This window comes from Zea mays, chromosome 3, assembly GCF_902167145.1.
Source record: "Zea mays cultivar B73 chromosome 3, Zm-B73-REFERENCE-NAM-5.0, whole genome shotgun sequence".
NCBI classification, from domain to species: domain Eukaryota; kingdom Viridiplantae; phylum Streptophyta; class Magnoliopsida; order Poales; family Poaceae; genus Zea; species Zea mays.
In genome coordinates this window covers 215,216,882-215,236,979 of record NC_050098.1, presented here as the reverse complement: position 1 = coordinate 215,236,979, position 20,098 = coordinate 215,216,882, and the positions used below count along the sequence as shown (strand labels likewise).

At 40.6% G+C, this 20,098-nt stretch overlaps 1 protein-coding gene and 1 long non-coding RNA gene across 2 annotated transcripts; one reads left to right on the top strand and one right to left on the bottom strand.

Moving 5' to 3' along the window:
• The first annotated feature begins 2,261 nt into the window (after window positions 1-2,261).
• On the top strand, window positions 2,262-3,477 carry LOC103651367 (uncharacterized). The gene is made up of 2 exons (XR_002750366.1): window positions 2,262-2,582; window positions 3,055-3,477. It is a non-coding gene; the product is annotated as an uncharacterized lncRNA (long non-coding RNA).
• Window positions 3,478-6,304: 2,827 nt separating this feature from the next.
• Window positions 6,305-10,710, bottom strand: LOC100284076 (uncharacterized). The gene is given in 4 exon segments (NM_001156974.1): window positions 6,305-7,065; window positions 7,927-8,056; window positions 8,827-8,911; window positions 10,248-10,710. Coding segments are annotated over 4 exon segments (1,074 nt in total). The 5' UTR covers window positions 10,548-10,710; the 3' UTR covers window positions 6,305-6,506.
• Between the last annotated feature and the right edge of the window lie 9,388 nt (window positions 10,711-20,098).

Here is a 20,098-nt window from a genome sequence, read left to right as displayed (position 1 = left end):
CTGTCTAATTTAGTTCTCAATTTCTTGTGCAGTGTCCATGTACTATCTTGTGCGGATTTCGCGCACCATATCACCTCCTACCGGATCTTTTCAGCTCTTCATCAGGTTACACTTTTTACCCTTGCTTTAGGTTGACTCATGCTACTTATGTTTCAGATTTTCATACAGTCATCGGGTGCTGTTTTTGGCTGAGTTAGAAGCCATGTTTAGGTCGGCAGAGCCTGCTTATCTTGCACATTTTCCTGCACTCACAAGGTACTATGCAATTTCACCATGGTTTAACCATTTGATTAACAACCTGCTTATGGATTATACATGTGTTACTCTGTTAATGCAGCATTCAACTATCTTTCACATGTCCATTTTAGTATATTTCTCATTCCATTGCAAATTCTGCTAATTGTAATAGCTTCAACCATTGAGATACCTTGTGAGGTTAATCCATAAATATGACACGATAGGAATGTGCCTGGATTCCAGTGCCTCGCCGGAGCATGGGGTCATCGACCCCATCGACGGCGGTTGTGGAGGAATGGAGGAAGATGATAAACAGCGGCGACGGCCAGAAGAGGCGCAACCCAAATATCATTCGCTTTCAACACCACATTGAGTTCGACCCCAAGTTCTTCGACAAGTCGTGGCGTAAGCTCCATGACGCCATCCACGAGATCTGCAACCACAATTGCATCGGCCTCTCCTTCGAGGAGCTCTACAGGTTAACATTGCATGCTTGCCCCTGGTCCCTTGGCTTTTTTGGTTGTCGCCCTGTTCCATCAGATTCTGTTCCAGACACTTAGGTCGCGCTATATGATCGCAGATGATTCGGATAGATAGCGGTCGTGAATGGATTGATTGTTGTGCTGATTGGTGATCTGTAATTTTCATGTTTTAATTTATAACCAATCCCTGTGTGGGCTTGTCAGCTTCTATGCATGTGAATAGATTAGTGTAGTAGGGCTTGTCCTGTTACCATAATTTATCAACATGATATTAGGATATTTTATTATTGGTAGTTGCTCGAAGCCTTTAGTTTAGGCCATTTGCGGTGTCATTTTCTCGGTCTCGTCATTAAATGCTTAAACGGTTGGAGATCTTCTTTCGATTCCATGTTATGCATACACCAGAGCTGAACTAACGAGAACTGCCATCTAGACATGCTTAAACATTATTTATTATCTAGAGAACTCCCTTAATAATCTTGTGCTCGTGTTCCTGTACTTCATAATATGTCTTGGCATCGATACTCCCTGCATAGTTTGCACTTAGCAGTCCAAGTAAATGGGTTGTACCATTCCCTTGTCTAATGATACGAGGAGATTCGACTATGGTGCTCCACCACTCTCCCTGCATAGTTGGCCCCTGCATTTCCTACCCCACCTACTACCACTCCTTCAAATTTGGCTCCATTGTTTACCCTAATTGCTGCTGGTGGTGGTTCGTTGCGAGCAAGGAGGGCTGGGAGAGCAGGACGTCACCACCATTACTTCCTGGTAAGCAATTCCACTACCACGACCGCTTTTCTGTTCTTTGCGTCATCTCATTCTCATGACTGAGTTGGATAGAATCGTGAGATGTGTGGTAGTACATTTGGTTAAAGTCTGTATTTGTGAGGTGACTATCTATTTGTTCCTTCGAAATGTCAGGGTGGCATTCAAAGAGTTCATATTATAAAAGGATGTGTAGATGGATCACTTCTATTAGAATTGTTTACAGGAGATGGAGAAGGAACAATGATCGCTAGGTATTTTGAAGCTCTTGTGTTTATAAACATTTTGCTCAAATTTGTTGTTTTAGTGCTCATTTCAATAATTCAGTGCTTGTATTATCTTTTATCAACATGGATGCATATCCTAGATTGCTAGGTATCTGGTGCTTATGCATTTGTTTGTCACTAAAGAAAGTGCTTCAGGAAGATGGCTTTTATACAATTAGGCTGCCATCTAATGTGTTGGACACTACAAAGAAACATAATGTTGTTTCTTCAATTAAAGTACCGGATCGCATGCGGTGGTGCATGTTTTTTACCTGTCATGTTTCTTTACGGTACAACATACATGACTGTCATAATGTTGTGTTTCAGCTTGGCACTCTCTCGTTTAATTGTTTGATGTTCTGTGCTTGCAGACTGGAATTGAAGGTTTGCAGGCAATAAAACCTCGTCTGAGAGATCAGTGCAATAAAAAAGGACCATCAAACAATCATGAGATGGGCAGAGATTTTAATAGTTCAAGTTATGTTGGTGACCATGGAGTTGATGTTGAAGCTACCATGGTCATTGGCGAAGTCGAGATTGAGGGTGCCAAATGGACAATGGATAATGTCAAATTTTCTATCAAAGAACCAGAATGAGCTCATTTTAGTCAATTGTCTAAACCTGTCGATTTGAATCTGCTTTCTGAACTATTTATCCATTTGAGCTTTGCAGATCGAGGCGGTTGCAACAAAAGAAGAACTAGAGCACCTTGTGATGCTTTGCAGATCTGAGGCTGATGCAATGGGGAGGATCACTGCTGGAATTCTTCGTCTCCTTAAACTTGACAAATCTCTTGGGCAAGGAACTATAGAACAACTACGTAACCTAGGTATGGAGCTCCCCTAAAGTAATCTAGATGATACGATTGTACATTCTCTGGGATCTAGAATTTTCTTTTCAGCTTAGTTTTGTCCTCTGTAGTTGTTCGCTATTTATTCGAGGTTTGGCATGTAGCACTGTTGCATTTTATGTTGGTCTCTACTCTTCTCACCAAAAGAAAAACGATGCTCAGTATGGTTTTTGCAAGCATGTCAAAAATCTATGTTTTCAGAACATTGGCATGACATGTTTTTTATGCTGAAAAGAACATACATACTGCAAATCAAAAGGTTTCTACTGAATTTCCGTAGCAAAGGTCAAGGACTTTTTTTTCGTTGTTCTCAGTGCTATAGCTTTATCGATGCTTATTGTTTCTATTCTATCGCTCCCCTTACACCGGAAACATTTTACCGAGAAAAAAAGGCTCAACAACTATCCTTTCCTAGAGGATTCAAATTTCGTTATGAATTGTGCTATTACAGGAAGTGGAGGCATGGACAATATCTTTTCACCCAGGAGGCTCAGCAGGCTGAACAGTTTTGGTAGCATAGGCACTCCTCGGACTCCAACTATGCAAGCCATTGCAGACGTCATGAGTTCGAAAACCACACTGGAAGCAACTATTTCCTCATTACAAGGCGAGATTTCCGAATCCAAGGCCAAATGTATGGCACTGATTTCTCAGGCAAGCAGCACTGAGGATCAAAACCGTGCCGAGGACATCAGGCAGCTTAGCGAAAAGCTCGAGAGCATGCAATCGTTGGTGACACAATTAAAGAACTTTGATCTGACTATCTGAGTTGTGCATGTTTTTTGTGTGTACAGTACACAAGGTCGTTCTGTTCAAACTCGGAAGTGGCAAATGCTGCTTCCTGGTGGCTGGTTGAGTTATTCTTTTGTGTACATTTAAGGGGGTGTGTAAAGATTGGGTGGAATAATCGGTTGATAGGCAGCTCGAGGAAATTTTGTAGGCAGCTGGTACCAGCAATATGCTTTGTAGCACGACATCATGATCAAACAGGTCACTAAGAAGAGTGCAGTGCCATTTATATCATTGTATGTATAAAATGTGCACAGAACGTTGCTTTTCGCGCACAAAAACTTTGTTCCTCCTGAGTCACTGAAGTGTTTCTTGCCATTGTGTCAACTATCGAAGTGTTTCTTGCCATGCCGTATTGTCAAATATTCAGTTTAGCCTCGTTCGCTTTATCAGGTAGTAAGGCGGCCCTGTTTGAATCTGTGTTTGAATCTCACGGGATAAACTTTAGTTTTTTACTGAACAATTTAGCCATATGAATTCAAGTGCTAAAGTTTAGCTCTTTGGAGTGTTTGTACTACTCTAATAAAGTTTAGCATATTAGAATAAAAAGACACACATGCCCCTAATGCGGAGACAGAGAGAACGGGGTTGGAGGGTATGGGGTGGAAAATAGGGTTCTCTGGCCCACGTTTAACTCCTTTTAGCACCCATTGAGCAGCTTATGTGATAATGGGTGCTAAATTTTATCACAACACCATTAGACCTCCTGTTTAGATCATCAAATGACTAAAAGTAGCTAAAAAGTTGCTAAAGTTTATCTCGTGGAATTGAAACAGAGCCTAAGCCGTTTTTGTCAGCAGTAGTGTCTTAGTGACTGCATAACTTAGATATTTTCATTTATGCGGTTCGTCCGTGATATATCGATATAATTAATGAGCACCCTAACCCTACAATATATTAGCATTTTTAGAAGTCTTTACAATATATTAGCAAATGCAAGAAAAAAATTAAGAGTCTGTTTTGGAACACGATATTTTCTTAGGGTATATTTGGGAACACAATATTTTCTTAGTTCCAAGACAATAATATGTTATTTGATCATACCATGGTATTTTATACCAAAAATTGTTTGGGAACATATACAATAATTTTGTATTTTAAATCATGATTTTGACAATACTATGGTCGTGGTATTTTTTAGGGTCAGGCCAAAAATTTTTTTTGCTTGCACGTAGCTATAGTCTTCTCTTCTCCAAACAAGTCTTGGATTGGACTGATATAAATATACCATAGTTATATCATAACATTAATTAAAAACTATAGTATTATAAATTGTTGTTTTGAGAAATAAAGTTCTCAAACAAGCTCTAAAAAGCCAAGAAACAGTGAAAAGGCCCGCCTAATATGAGCCAAAGCCCACATAGCAGGTTAGGTACTTGAACTGGACCCGAGGCCAGTGAAAACCCTATCCAGATCGAATCAGCCCGATACCCGGCCCAATCTAACGGATGGGTTACCCTTGCCCGCCCGCCCGCTGACCCAGCTCGATGTCCTAAGGCTCTCTTCAGCAAGACCCTGTAAAAGCTCTTGTACTCTAAATTTACCGGTTCATTCTCTCCTCTTTCCCTCCAGCAATGTTCGGTATAGGCTGTGATAAATTTTACCGGGAGTCGATGATCCGCTAAATGCAGCGGCTTTCTGGCGCACACTATACGCCTATGTGCGTTGTCTTCTTCGGCTTCTAATGTTTGTTTATTTGGTCAATAGTCATTCTGGCTCGTTTTTTTGTTTTTTTCTTGAATGAGCATCGTAAAAGGTTGCATAACTTTGGTTTTATCCATTATTCTCATAATCAAAATATCGTATTGTGGAAGTTCATTATTCTCATAATCAAAATATGATTTAGGAAATATCATTTTTTTGTAAAAACATTTCAATTGCGTACTAATACGATATTCAAATTTATCAAATTCGAAAATAAAAATTACTTCATTTTTGCATTGCTTATGTAAGTATAAATTGTATGAATATGAATATTACAAAAAAAATATAGTATATGAATTCTGTTAACACTATAGATTTAGAAGATCGAATTTAGAGGACGTTGCTGGTGATGAAGAAAATATAGAGGATGAAATCTTTTAGAGTGTTTTGCAGAAGACAAAGAATATTCATTTAAAAGATAAAATTTAAAGTACGCAACAGTCTCGTTCCCCTCCGACTGTGGACCCAAGCCTCAAGGTTCTCCATCTCCAGGTGACCCCTCCACCTCGATCCCGTAGGATTTTCCAGCTGATTTCTTCACCAAGCGGCATGTATACCCGTGTTTGTGAACGATTTGTGCTTGCCGCCCGCCGCTTGTGATGCGATCCGGTACTTTTTGGTGAATATTGCGGAGTGCTATGCGTACAAAGAAACATCACACGGAGAGCACAATGGAGCCACATTCAGTTATATTTTACATAGCTTCTTTTAAAGGGTAAAGGGTAGATGGATGATAATTCTGCATGTTTTTGTTCTGCTCTTTATGTTACATTCAACGACTTCTCCATACTTCACGCTTGTATTTGTTGGGGGACAAACAGTAGGTGGCTACTTTTGCCTCTCTTTTCTTATTTTCTTGCTTCTTGGCTGCAATACCAGTCTCCCTCTACCTATCCAACTCCATGTTTAAGAAAGTATTGTCAATGTAAATTGTCTGTTTTCATCCTAACATATTGTCACAAAACATTGTAATCGTTGTGAACTAACATTTTATCAAATAATTGACATGCCGTAGCAACGCACGGTCACTATACTAGTGAAATCATAAGAAGATTTCCCTAAGATGCGCTCAGCATCCCAGCACTAGTAGCAGTAGTTACCCAAACAAAACAAAAATAATATTTATCAAGAAGGGGAAAATATCACTTCACCATGAGCATATATGAGCACCGGAATGCCTTTTGCATGGAATCAGAGCAAAAAGTTTATGACACAGTATTTCCTTCTTGAACAAGTCCTTTTGACAAGACAGCAGTAATGCAGTATAGTGCATCTCTTGTACAACAGCATGGTACAAATAGTACGTCGATACTCAACTAAAAAAAAAGAACAGATCACATTGTAACAACGGCGAGCAAGCACCCACCACCGCAAACCATATAGCCACGCGACGAGCATCGAACCGTATCGCTATTCACAGGCTAGCTTGTTCCCAAAGCTGCTAAGGCTGATGGCAAAAGCTTGGAACGCAGAGAGCGGTTGCCGGTAATCCATTGTGAAAATATCATCGTCGACCTTACCAAACTGCAGCAGAACCGTTTCCTCGTCCACGTTGCTAGTAGGGTCACTGGGGCCGGCAGCAGTCACAAGCTGGAAATTCTTGACCGATGCAACTGTTACCCGCCCATGGAAGTTTAAGCACCAGCACTGCAGCTGCTCATGCCAGCGGGGCGCTTTGTTTCGTAAAGTTGTGGGACCCAAGGGCCTCCTGAACTTTGTCTTGAGTGAGTTTTCCCAGGTCTCTTGCGCTGAAGGGCATTCAAGAGTGCAATTCATTCTCCTGGGGCCTCTGGATTTGAGCAAGTTGTATTTGTATGAAACCTGTCCAACTTCATAGTTACCAGACGATACTTGGGGACTAATCCTTCTGCTTCCGAAACGACGACTAGATCGACTACTTGATGCTTTAGCGCCGTCATATGGTGGCTTGCTATCATATATTTTGAAGTTTGTCCCCCAGAAATCAGATCTAAACAGGGTGCAGAATTAGAATTGTATATTAAGGTGGGGAAACAGGTTTCAATACAAGCATTAAAACATAACAGGAGAACAATAATCTACTCCCTCCGTCCTGAAATGTAATGGATTTTGAGTTGTCCTCTAGTCAAAACTGTCCAAAGTTTGACCAAGTTTATAGAGAAGAGTATTAACATCTACCATATCAAAGAGGTAAATTAAGAAAATATATTCATAATGTATCTAATGATTCTAATTTTGTGTCATAAATATTGTTCTGTGTAAACTCGTTCAAACTTATGACAGTACTTAGGAGTTAGGACAACTCAAACTCCCTTATATTCAGGAGGGAGAGAGTATGTTGTCTGCACAGAGAATTTAAACAAGGGAAAGTGACATATAAACCAACCTAAGACAATGAAGTGCTGACTTTTCCAACTAGACGGTCAATGAATTTTTGCAATATCAAATACATCGGCAGTGCAAAGACACAACCAGTCAATTGCAAAGTTGCAACGGTTTCCATGTACTGCAAGCCCTAAGGCCAAGTAATGTACTAGGCATGCTAGCAGGTTCTGGGAGTTTGTTCTTCGATAGGAGTACATAAACACTTAAACAGTGTACCATGTAAACTATGAACTATCAGAAAATATTACCAGGTAGTTGAAGAGCAAGGCATATCAAAACACAGGTACCAGTTAGAACTCACAAATCTTGCAATTTTATTCATTTTGTGTATCTTAAGTTATGCTTTCAAAAATCTTTTGTCATGTGCCACCTAATTGCACCAGAACACATCACTTTCAGAACCAATTCATAAGTAGAGCTAATACAAGAAGATTCAGGAGAACTCTGGAATCCTATTGAACCTCACCTCAGTTTTCCCATGTATGAATTGCTCCCTTGTGATAAGTCCTCTGCATCAAGAGATATAATGTACTCAGTATGGGGACCACGCCTTAATCTTCTAGCAGCCATGAGAAACTTCCCTTTATACACAGGTGCTATCAGATGCCCAAGAAAAGAGAAAGAAAAAGGTCTTAGTCATAGTATATCTGATGGTGAAGAGGCTGAAGAAAAAAATACATCTGATGTAAAAAGAAGTTACAAAGGGACATCTATGTAGACATAAAAGTACAAATCCACACCCAGCTTGGAATGTGTAGCTGTGCACTTCAAAAGAATTCTACATAAAAAACATGTAGCATTTGATGGAATATGCACACAAGCATAAATTATACAAAAATATGATCATTATGTGTATTATGAGACTTCTTTTAGCCTAAACTTAGGTGTAAATGCACCTCAGTTCACAAGATACAGTCAGAAAATCTAAGATAATAACAGGGAGTCTCGTAAGAAAACAATTAGCCAGGTCATCCCTGAGCTCTTGAGGGTAAGAGCTTGTAAGAGATAATGTGAAGAACTGTCACTACCCATGATTACATGTATGTCACAGGACTACAAGGGCTACAAGTAACTATCCTAGTATTGTGTTCAAGTAAACTGCTTGTTCTGTTTCATTATTCAATCTACCATGTTTCCCCATGATCACAAATGAGCTAAACCCAAATGCATCCTATTGTCCAGCAAATTTAATCTATCATGTTGGTCCAATAAATATCCTGATGACAGGAAGCAATTAGGTAGGGAAGTGAAATTGCCAGAGTTACATAAGAAAGAATATATCATGCATTATTTAACAATGAAAAAAGGTGCTAGATTCTCTTAAAGTGGATTTCAAATGAACGTGCACATCATATCTTGTACTTACAACTTGTGAAGCCAAGGTAGAGGTAGAATGTAGAGTTCTTATTCCGCATGATAAAGCATTGCATTGGGTTCTCCCTAGGCCCTGGCTGTGTTTTGAGAAATGGTGTAAGATTTAGGAACACAGATGTCAAATAAGAAACACTATGACACTGAATTTGCAAAGAAACTTCTCAAACTATGTCCTAAATATCTGAATGGCTGATCGTATAAAAAATACTGATGTCGCCATATAACGCAAACCATGCAATCGACCTGCCTGGTTATTTATCTCATTAGAATCTTAAATAACCAAAGTAACTGAAGCTAACAAAAATATGCAAACGAGCACTACCACAAGCCCCCAGAAAATGCTAACCCCCGCATTTCCATCTGCTAGGTTAATTTGTAGCAAAAACTAGACACTTCTGGATTCTGATTGTGGAATATTTTTGTAAACCCATGGCCAGTATCAAACGTCACCCAATGCATTAGATAAACTAATGAACCAGATTGATTCACCTCCAAAAGCAAATTCTGAGACAGATTGTTGTGCCCAAAGTACGTCAGATTTGGACCTTTATGACGGACATCCAGTGACCTGTTTTCTTTTCCATATTGCTACTGCAATGATACCTGTACACCAGATTCAATGGGCCAAATGAAGCACCCCGCCTGCCGCCTTCCTGTCATCTGCGTGTCATGGTGTCGCACACCATGAGCACCAAGCCGTACGACTCCTTTCGCTTCTCCCATAGTTTTCCTCCTGGCTCTAGCACCCCCACTGTGCCTGCCTCCTCTGTCTCTAGCGGCTCCTGCCACTGCATCTGTCATCACTGCTAGTCCCTCGCTAACTAGAATGAAACATACCTCCCCCATCATCAATTCCCACCACCACAATGAGCGGTGCCATTGTCAAGAACAAATTCCTCCCCACCAAAACCCCCAGCCCCTAACCCTAAACTCCTCCGCAGTTCATGGACTTCATGAGTTTTCCTGAGAATGAGATCAGCTCGAATTATTTTGCATAATCGTGAGGTCAGTAATTTGATCGATCTTGCATTCTAGAACTGTTAACAGATATGTAGCAATTATCGTATATAAAACAATACAAATCTATTAACCCCACCAGTGCTCCAATTTCTCGAACTCGCAAGAGTAAGCGACCACATGGTTTCATGGCCAGAACTGACGGTCCAAAAGCATGCAGAGGCGAGATTCGCCCTCAATTTTTACAGGACTACCTATTCCGATGCGTGGATATCATCATCCATCACGGAGGCTTCGCCAATAAGGACCAAAGTCGCATATCGCGTCTCTCCTCAAAGACGACATGGATATACACAGACCAACGCCGCCGCACACGCTGAATCGGCAGGTAAGTGCCTAAGACACTCTACTGACCATGTGCGAGCGAACAGCTGAAACCGAAGCTTTCGTCATCACCTGCTTGAGCGAGGAGGGGAAGGTGATCTTGGCGGACTCCGCCGGAGGACGCACAACGGAGACTGCGGCCTTCCGCCACCAGCGGCACACGCAGGCGAAAGAGACGATGTCCTTCCGCGCCGGCCACTGCTCGGCGCCGGAGGCCTCGACGCGCAGCAACACGTCGGAGAGCAACTCTGGTAGCAGCGTCGCCCACCTCTCCTCCTGATCCTCCGCCTCCGTGTCCGGATCCGCCTCTACCACCTCGTCCATCTCGCCGCGCTCCGATGGCGGCGCCGCGGGCGCAGTATGCCGAGGCATCTCCCCACTACAGTCGCGGCCCTCCCCTTCTTTTCTTTTCTTTTCTTTCTCTCTCTCCCTCTCTTTGCTCGCTTGTGCAAAACCGCGTTCAGCCGAAGAGAGAAAGAAACGCTCGACCACCCTCGATCTACTTGTATGGACCGTAGAATTGTAGCTGACGAGTACCTACTCAGCTAGTCCGTCGTATTTTTTTTATAAAAACGGCTTGTCGTGTACGGTATACTCATATTGTTTAACTAGGTGTGTGGCCGTGCGTTGCAACGAGAATACGCTGGTGGGCATCGACACATATCTAATCGGATCTTATGGGCCTGTTTGGTTCAGTTTTTTTCTGACCAGCTTTTCCAAGAATCTAGTTGTGTGGAGAATCTGGCTGTGGTGAGAATCTGAGTATCATTAGGATTACGTGTGCGGAGGAAGATAAAGTTGATCATGGGTCAGGATCTATAAAATGATGGATTACTATTATTGTGATGATTCAACCGATTATATGTTTATGTTGATTTTGAATGATTTTTACCCAAACGAATTTTATAGAAGTTGACTGAAAAGCTGAGTGTTTGGCAGTCCGCAGCAGTTTTTTGTGGCCAAAAGCTACGAAAAGTCGAAACAAACAGGGGCTATATTTCCTTGGGGGTCTAGAGAAAGTTTACTCGAAAACCAAATATGTTAAGACCTGAGCATGTGTTACCCTTATGCCCCATCAGCACACTGTCCCGCGCTTGTATGAGTCTTGTTAATTTACATGTCTCGTGCATAGTCTCTCATGTCTCGGTAGCAGTATCAGATTCCTTCAACCGTGGTCAAACCAACTGAAAGATTACAGAACAGTGGGAAAACGAACTCACTATAAGTCGAGACCTTTTTGTTTTACACTTCTCCTTTACATAAGCAACATATATATTTTCTTATCATCAGTTGCTCTTACCACAGCATGCTATCCAGAGTTCCAGACAACAACTCCAACAGAAATTTCAAATCCAAGAACAACAACCAGTGTAATGAGATATCTGTAATGAGATATCTACTCTTGTAAAACTGACAATATAAACTATTAAGGACAAATATTCAAGACCTCCTCCTTTAATTCTCAAGAAATTAATAGATAAGTAGTCCAGATGCGCTGCCATCTCACGAACAACGTCGTCGCCCCACACAACTGCTCGCCCACAAACCTGGTCGTGAATCTGATGTCAAATGGTTTTGCTTCACACTTGATCCGCAAACTGTCTCAACTGAACCATAAAACCCTCCCTTAACCACGGGAAATGATGTGTTTTACCTGCTTGTAACCTTGCCCAACGAACCGGGCTCGCCACGAGACAGCTGATGGAGTAGATGTAGAATTCTCACTACTACTGACAATAACAACATCGCCTCCATCTGAAGGAGTGTCAACTGCGAGGATCTCATCAGAAGCAGCTGCAGAGTTCCCCAGAAGAGGAGCACCTTGAATGTACCTGCGGTACGATCAATAAATGGTATGATGCATGAACCGTGAAGGTATGTGGTCACAAAAAACGAGGACATGCTGGAACCTGCACCTATCTCATCTGTTAAAACATTAAAAAAATAAGAAAACCCTTAAATCCTAGCCTGAAGAAAGGTACCTTCCAGCAATGCACACTTATCTTAATTCTGGTGTATAAACTGCTGGAGCACAATTCTCCTCGACGTAGTTCAGTAGTTCCTTGTAGTGTTGAAGGAAACATGATCTGAAAGCACCTTCAAATCAATAAGCATTTCACAAAAAAGAGTGCTTGCAAGAAATGAGAGTTCGCAAGCGCCACAAACATAGTATTGAAATAATAGTATTGAAATATTACTGTTCAAATCAGTGATGTTGCTGATAATGCATTTAGTGGGGGCATATTTTCTGGTATAGGCTTTTCAGTTACTCTGAGCCAGCTGTATGTTCAGAACAACAACTTCATCGTGTGCTGAGGGTGGCGAAGCAACAACAGAAATTACTGACTGCCGAGGCTCTGCTACTCGCTTCAAAAACCTTGCCACAACGATTATGTGCAGTTACCACTCCCTTAGCACCTGCTCCCCTCCTTCACTCCCTTTCCTATCTCTTACCACTGTCCATTGTAATCCTATAGTTCACACTTCACAGGATGTCTGTAGACTGCATAGTTCAGTGAAGTGTGAACTATAGGCGCCTGGTTGGTCCTATAGCACGACCAGCTGGTCGCCCGACTTGTAATCACTTCTATCAATGCTGACGCATTCGAGAAATGTATCAATGCTTAAAGGCAAACAAAAGGTTGGATGGGCATCGCGGATACATACCTATGATAGCACCACAATGCATATTTGCATACGGTTCCTCACCAGTCAAGATCTTCCATAAAATTATCCCAAAAGAGAACACATCCACCTGCATGTGTAAAACCAAATATTTGCCCCTGGAACCGAAGCGCCTGCCGCCCACTCCAAGTCCAAGCCTTGCATCCCTAGAAAGAGAATAGAAATGTTCAGAAACAACGTGGCGAGAAACACTGCTCAGATTTCTGAAAAGAATGCAGAGAGTGGACACACAAAAAAGGAAGGTACTTGCCACCGCCGCCGCTGCTGGCCGCAGGGACGACCACACTGGGGCTGCTCCAGCCGATGGAACCGTGATGGGCGACGGCGTCGAGCTCGACCAGACCTGGCATGGCGACCGGCGCGCAAGTAGGTTGCCGGCCGTGCAGCAGCGGCATGGCGGCCGCGCTGCTACCACCGGCCACCGAGCTCTGCTGCTGCTGCTGCATGGCGAAGTGGCGCCTCGGGTACATCGGCGGCAGCCCAACAGCCAGCCCAAGCTTCTGGACCTTGAGGAAGTATTTCTGGGCGTGGCTCCGTATCTGTGGTGCGCATTGTGTCGTGTTGATTCAGAGCTGAGTTTCAGCTGAGATCAAAAGGTCATACTGTTCAGGGCACGTGAGCTTGTACTGATGAGTAGGAAATGGGCATGTGGCAAACCTCGTTTATGAAATTCCACGACGTAGACGTAGGCTCGGACTTTACCGAGAATATCCAGTTTAGTCAACCTATGCTTTAGCTCCTGTAGTTTCGCATGAAAGACACGCACTATAAGATCCGGACGATCTTGCGATGTCTGTCCAGGTAGAAGCTCTCTCCTTATCTCATCCCAGTTAGGGTTACATGTCATGGTAAGAAAGATGTCTGGTTTACCAAACTTCCGCACCAGAGCCATAGCATCCATATATCGACGTCTCATGTCACGAGGACCGCCAATAAATGACGGTGACAACACAGTTCGCTTTCCAACCTTCTCTCCTCTAACATCTCCATCTAACATGCTATCCACCAAGCCCTGGTATAGGTCTGCCCTTAACCGATCCTGGTTCTTACGTATGAAATCTAAACGGGAGCTCTCAATCTTAATGTATGTGTCGACCGCGAACTGCTGGAAAAGTCATTTACCATGAAGTATTGGATTGAATACACCTAGACATATCTGAAATTTGTAGCAGTAGTAATCACGCACGGACACACATAGATGGGTAGGAGGTTCTGCATACGCAAGAATTGATTATTTAGTGATGCCGAAAACATATTTAATAATGCGAACAACTTAGAAATTACAAAGAAACAACTAACATATTTAATAATGTTGTAGGGTGTACAACCTCAGAGGTATATGTTGGGACCTCCATGGCGATGGACCCCTGATTCGAAGTGCTAGCTTGCAGTGCTCTACGTTTTCTTATGTACTCTAACTTTCCCTCTTTCCGCCTTGGTGTCTGATTATACAACATAAGTTGTTCATTTTGGTCACCTATAAAATATGAACACAATTACTTTCCAATTGTAGGTTTATGCGCAGATTTATTAATTAAAATTGGACGTTTTTCATCACCTCCTGACACATTGGGCATGACATTGTGTCCCTTGTTTCGTTGACGTGCTTCACGACGCTTCCTATTCTTCTCGTTTTTTTGTTCAACGGACATCGCTGCATATCTTTCCCTATCCCTTTTCCTCTTACGCTCCTTAGCATCGACCATTGGTCCGAGCAATTCATTTTGATAACCTATAATGTAAGTTTGTGTATTAGTGTTCCCTACATACTACGTTTCGATGATGTATGGTCAGTTTGTGTATTGACCTTTACCTCTAATGATATTGCTAGAGATGTCTATGAATGGTTTGCGACCGGCATTATGTCCCATCTGATCTATAACAAGAACAGTACCCGAGAAAACATGAGCATAAAAAATAATACTGCAAGAACCAAGGGTGCAATGATATGACTGCAATAAACCAAGCGAATAGAAGATAAAAAAAGATGCCCTTGGTAATAGAGGTTGTAGAAACAAGCATCATAACCGAGAGTACAGAGATAAAACCTAGAGAGAGGTGATAGGAGAACGATTTTGGTGTCCGTATAAGATATTTTATTATATTACAAGTTTGAACTGCATAGATGGATATGGGTGACACGCTAAGTAATTGTTTTCAAAACTCTGGTGATGTGGAATATCTTCCTAGAGCACGCCTAGCTCCTATAGATGGGCTTCGGTATACCGAATGTACATTAAATTTGTTCCAGATTTGATCTGTATATTTGACGTAATTTCACGAGCGAAGTTACGATTTTAATGTCAAACATGACACAACATGAAACCAATATAGTGTTCTAAATGGAAAACGTACGGACTAAACAATTTGATGTTCCACTTATTCATTGATATTTCCCAGTAGAACAAAATGTTTTACAAATCTTGACACATGTAAGTTGCATCAATAACAGTACATGTATTCCATCATAAAATTCAGATTTGCAAAAGTTACAGACTCTATCTACGCCTTTGGTCGTCAAGATATCTAACGGCAAACCGACGATCGTTCCGTGCCACCAAAGCCTTTTGAATTGCTGCAATGAGTGCAACATTTAATCACATGTATACTCAGTTCACAATATAATGAAAACAAGTACATAATTTTGATGTAGGTAATCTTATAAAATACTTACGTTCAAAATAATGGGTGTTGTGATGAAACAGTTTGAAGTGTATTGTTGTATGGTCAGTTGATTCGAGACACTCTAGAATAGCATATTTAAATATTCAATATGAATCATTATAAAAGAAAAATTAGTGAATAATGTGTTTGCAAGGCGTAAACATATGTTGTACCTTGTTTTCGAAACCGCTGAAACATGGTCCCAATTATGATACTATAATTCTCACTAGCCAACGCCCAACGGAGTGCATTTTTGTTTAGTAAATCGCCCCAAACTTTAATGGTATGTAAAGACCACCTTGTGACATTGATTTTGTGAATAATAGATTAGTACTAATAGATTTAACATCATATCAGTAATATTAATGCAATATACCTAGCATCCATTATAACAATCTTCCTTAATGTACCTTACATTGTGCGATGTATTGTATCCAAGTGGACTACAATAGCCATAATATCTAAAAAAGCACAATTAAATATGGATTAATACTCAATTTTGTGTAAAGGAATTTTTAATAGAGTTAGTAGATCGATATATTCTTACCAACTAAAGTCCTGTTTGGCAGCTCGGCAATATCATCAAGGTTCAAGAATATATCTTTTGGAAATGGCGGCATTTGAACTGGGACAGGGTATGGCTCTACGACAGTTTGTTGGGTGAAATACAACTCCATGGTACCATTTAGATGTCGAAAATTAAATGCACCCGGATTAAGACCAAACCATACGTTGTGCATCTTGTAGACATGCTTTTCATGGAGCAAACTGTTGAAGTATTTGACTATCTCATACCGAGTTGCAATGGCCTCGATCTTGGCTCCCTAAATTGATTTCAGCACAAAATAGATTGTGGTACGGACATTATATATAGTTATGTAAATGAAACCTAAAGAGGGGTTGTCTTACATTGATGTCAGACAAAATGTAATGTTGCCTGTCACGATAACGTGGTTCAATCGGGAATTTAACTTCAACTCGAGCGACAATACTATACTTCCGTTGTACCCCATAAAAATCTTCATCGCTATAGTCGTCGAACAACCTGAAGCTATATTAAACATGCGACTAAATAACGTTCATATAAATTTGATAGCGAAATATTGTGTTAATTGTGTTTATAATATAACTTACATAGGCATCCTGTTTTTCTGTCCAATGCAACTCTTTCACGGTTCAATACGGCTGGCTCCATCAAAACCTTTTATCATTTGAAAATATTTTAAATAAATTGTAAAATGGTCTAATGCATTGATATAACACGACATCAATAAGTTGAATGATGGGATTGGATGTGCCCAATAAGGTAGTTGATGATTTCTGTGTGATAAAGCTACAATGTCCAAAGCAAGGGCTGATAGAAATTCAGTTGGTATAACGTCTACTAATGACACACGGTCGTCTTGTGCAGCCCCATTAATGCACGATAAGGAAGACATTTCCTCAACAATATCAGACCCAGGACCTATTTGGGACTGTGAACCAAAGTGGGACATAGGTCCAAAATAGGATGGAGATCATTGCTATAGCTGGGTATATAACTGATGAGAAGATGCATATTGCTCGGGACTATCTAGATAAGAATACAAGACAGGTTTGTGGCATTAAGCCTGATCAGGTATCTTGAACAGTTTTCTTCCTTTAATTCAATATTATGTGCATAAGAATAGAACATTTGTTTTAAAAGCAACCTTGGAATTTGTTGTGAACTCTGTGCTTTTATAATGTATGTATGCTTAAACCACCTGATCATACTAACACAGTTTCAGCAGTACGTGAAGTGTCCCAATAGGCCAGTGCACTTGCTTCTTGTTTCTGGTTCCACATTATTACCAATTTTGGACTTAACTGATCAACCGTGCACATCTACAGGTTGAAGTTACAGATACTGCTCTTCTTGCTCTCATTGAAAACTATTGTCGAGAAGCTGGAGTGAGGAACCTTCAAAAGTAGATTGAGAAAATTTATCGTAAGGTGTGTAAAATAACTGCTTCATACTGATCTAACCCCTCTATCAGGGAAGGGGAAAATGTTGGCTGATTGTTGATAATGGTTAAGCAACCCCAAGGCATTGGTATGGTATAAAAGGTTACTGTTAGTTTTAGAGCCAATGCCTCCATTGATATCTTATGCTCGCCAATATAATGATGCCATACAGCCTTTGCTGGTCGATATTATCATACTGACTTTTAAAATGCCTTGCAAACTTTTTACCTCTACAGATAGTTCTGCAGATTGTTCGCCAAAGAGTATCGAATGAGCCAGACCATGAGTCTGTCGGTGCCACTGTAACTGAGGAATCTGGTAGTGGTGAATTCTATTGAAGCAGAAATTTGATAGTTAGATGGTGTTTTCTATTTGAGCAGTAAATGGTGTTTGTTCTTGTACTTAATGGCAGATCCAAAATCGAAGGAAGAGAAGCATGCGAGAAAAAAAATTGTGAACGGATGCAACTCACCGTACACAAATCATACTATTAGCTAAGCCTTACCACTATCATTAGATAAATAGCATCAACCTCTATATACAGGAAGTATGCATATAAACTTCACACTACCCCAATAAATACCCAAAATACACACAAGTTTGGAATATTATATTATAGAAAAGCCAAAGTGACCAATAATTAGGAACACAGGGAGTAGATAATAACGTAAATAACAAAAATCACCTCCCATGGTGCAGGATAGGTACAATAGTTTTACATGTTATAGTAGTAAGAAAAATCTTTTTAAGAAATAAATGGAATCCAAAATAAAATTAACAATAGCATAATATTGTGTGAACTGCGAGCACTTTAATGCTTAACACATGTATAAATTAGTGAATAGTGAACAGATCAATGTATTACGTATTCCTATTAATGAAAGCACTAAAAACTCAATCAGTAAAATTAAACAAATCCAACCAGCAGACAGCTTGATACCTTCACCGCAAGGGGACACGAGAGTGGTGATGTGGAGAACCTTAGTAGGGATCCTGGCATGTCCCTTAACCCTCAAATGCTTGTCCTTGGCTCCCTTTACCAAATCCGCACAATCTGAAATGCACCAGAAATCACACAAATTTGTCACTTCAATAATTCATTGAAAATAACTCTGCAATGACAGTCCAATACTATGGTGTAGCATGCATCATAGCCAATGAACAAATGCAGAATAATCAGCCTAATGACACTGTTTTGGTTAATAATCACACGCCAAAATCAGTGCACCCATCAACTGCAAGCAAACAGCTATGAGAAACAATTTTATCATCTGCAAGAGAAAAAACATTATATGGAGGAGGTGCTTCAACAGGAAGACGGAGACCTAGCATGGACAGTCGTCTGAAATTTGACCGTGGCAGTAACAAAGAACATGATAAAGCTGAGAGAGATGGATGCACATATGGTAGAGGCGATCACTCTCCAAGCTGTGATGGGCCTGATGATCAGATGTTTGATGGCAGTAATTAAAAATTCAGTAGTGATTTTTTATTACTTCAATGTGGCCATAAATTCTGTTTTTTGTCCCCCCCCCCTCAGTTTCGTCTGTAATCAGTTGCAGTTGTTGCTGGCACTTCTTTTTCTGTCAAAAATATATAGCACCAAAAAATTAAAAGCCAGCATGATAGGTATTCTTTCATGCTCCAATTGGTGGTTTTAAACAAGTGTATGGAAATGAATTGGGAAATGATTGACTCCTTTTGCTTATGTAGAATTGCAGATATAAGTGCATTATCATTTGGTTTTCTGTAGCATAGTTGACTTTTGTAGCCTTAGTTACATCTAACATTATGTATCCAAAATATTCCACCTAGACACACTAAACATTTCAGTTACATTTTGTATCCTAAATATTTGTTGCTCTGAATCCAATACATCGTGGGTTGACATTTTTTAAATATTGCAATGTGCTTTACATGCTAGCAGTTTGAAGTTGACTTGATTTTTCATTCAAGTTCTGCGAGCTTTATCTTTTTCAATGGTGGACTTTGAGTTTTGAACTAACACAATGATGATTTGATATTGCAGGAGTATAGCAGCTACTTAGCAGTCAATACTACCACATCTGTGATCGATGATAGGAGTTCAGATGGGGAGTTTTTACGGATAGATGTCAATATGAGGTAAGCCCTATGGCATCCCTCAAGTGTTGTTCAGTTTGGTGTTAAATATAGCAATATGTTATCTACTTATGTGCCCGTATGGCCGTATGGTTGGATGTATTACATTGCAAACCCAACTAACTTGTAAATTACATAGTAAGCTTGGTCACAGATAACTTGTAACTTGTAATTTACAAGTTAGTTGGGTTGGACCAAGCTTACTATGTAGGTATACTTATGTCTGCTCTGCTGATAATAATTATTCGATGTCATAATTATAATAAGCTAATGCAAATGCCGGCTTAAGACAAATGAGTTCATGATTCTGAGTAGCATACATCACTCTAAAGAGAATCATGTAACCTTAGACTTAGAGAATAACTTCTAGTTTTTAGTGGCTATTATTCTTCAGGATCAGATCAGCCGGGGAGTGGCAACAACTGTTTTGGTGCTATTATTCTTCAGGATCAGATCAGCCGGGGTTG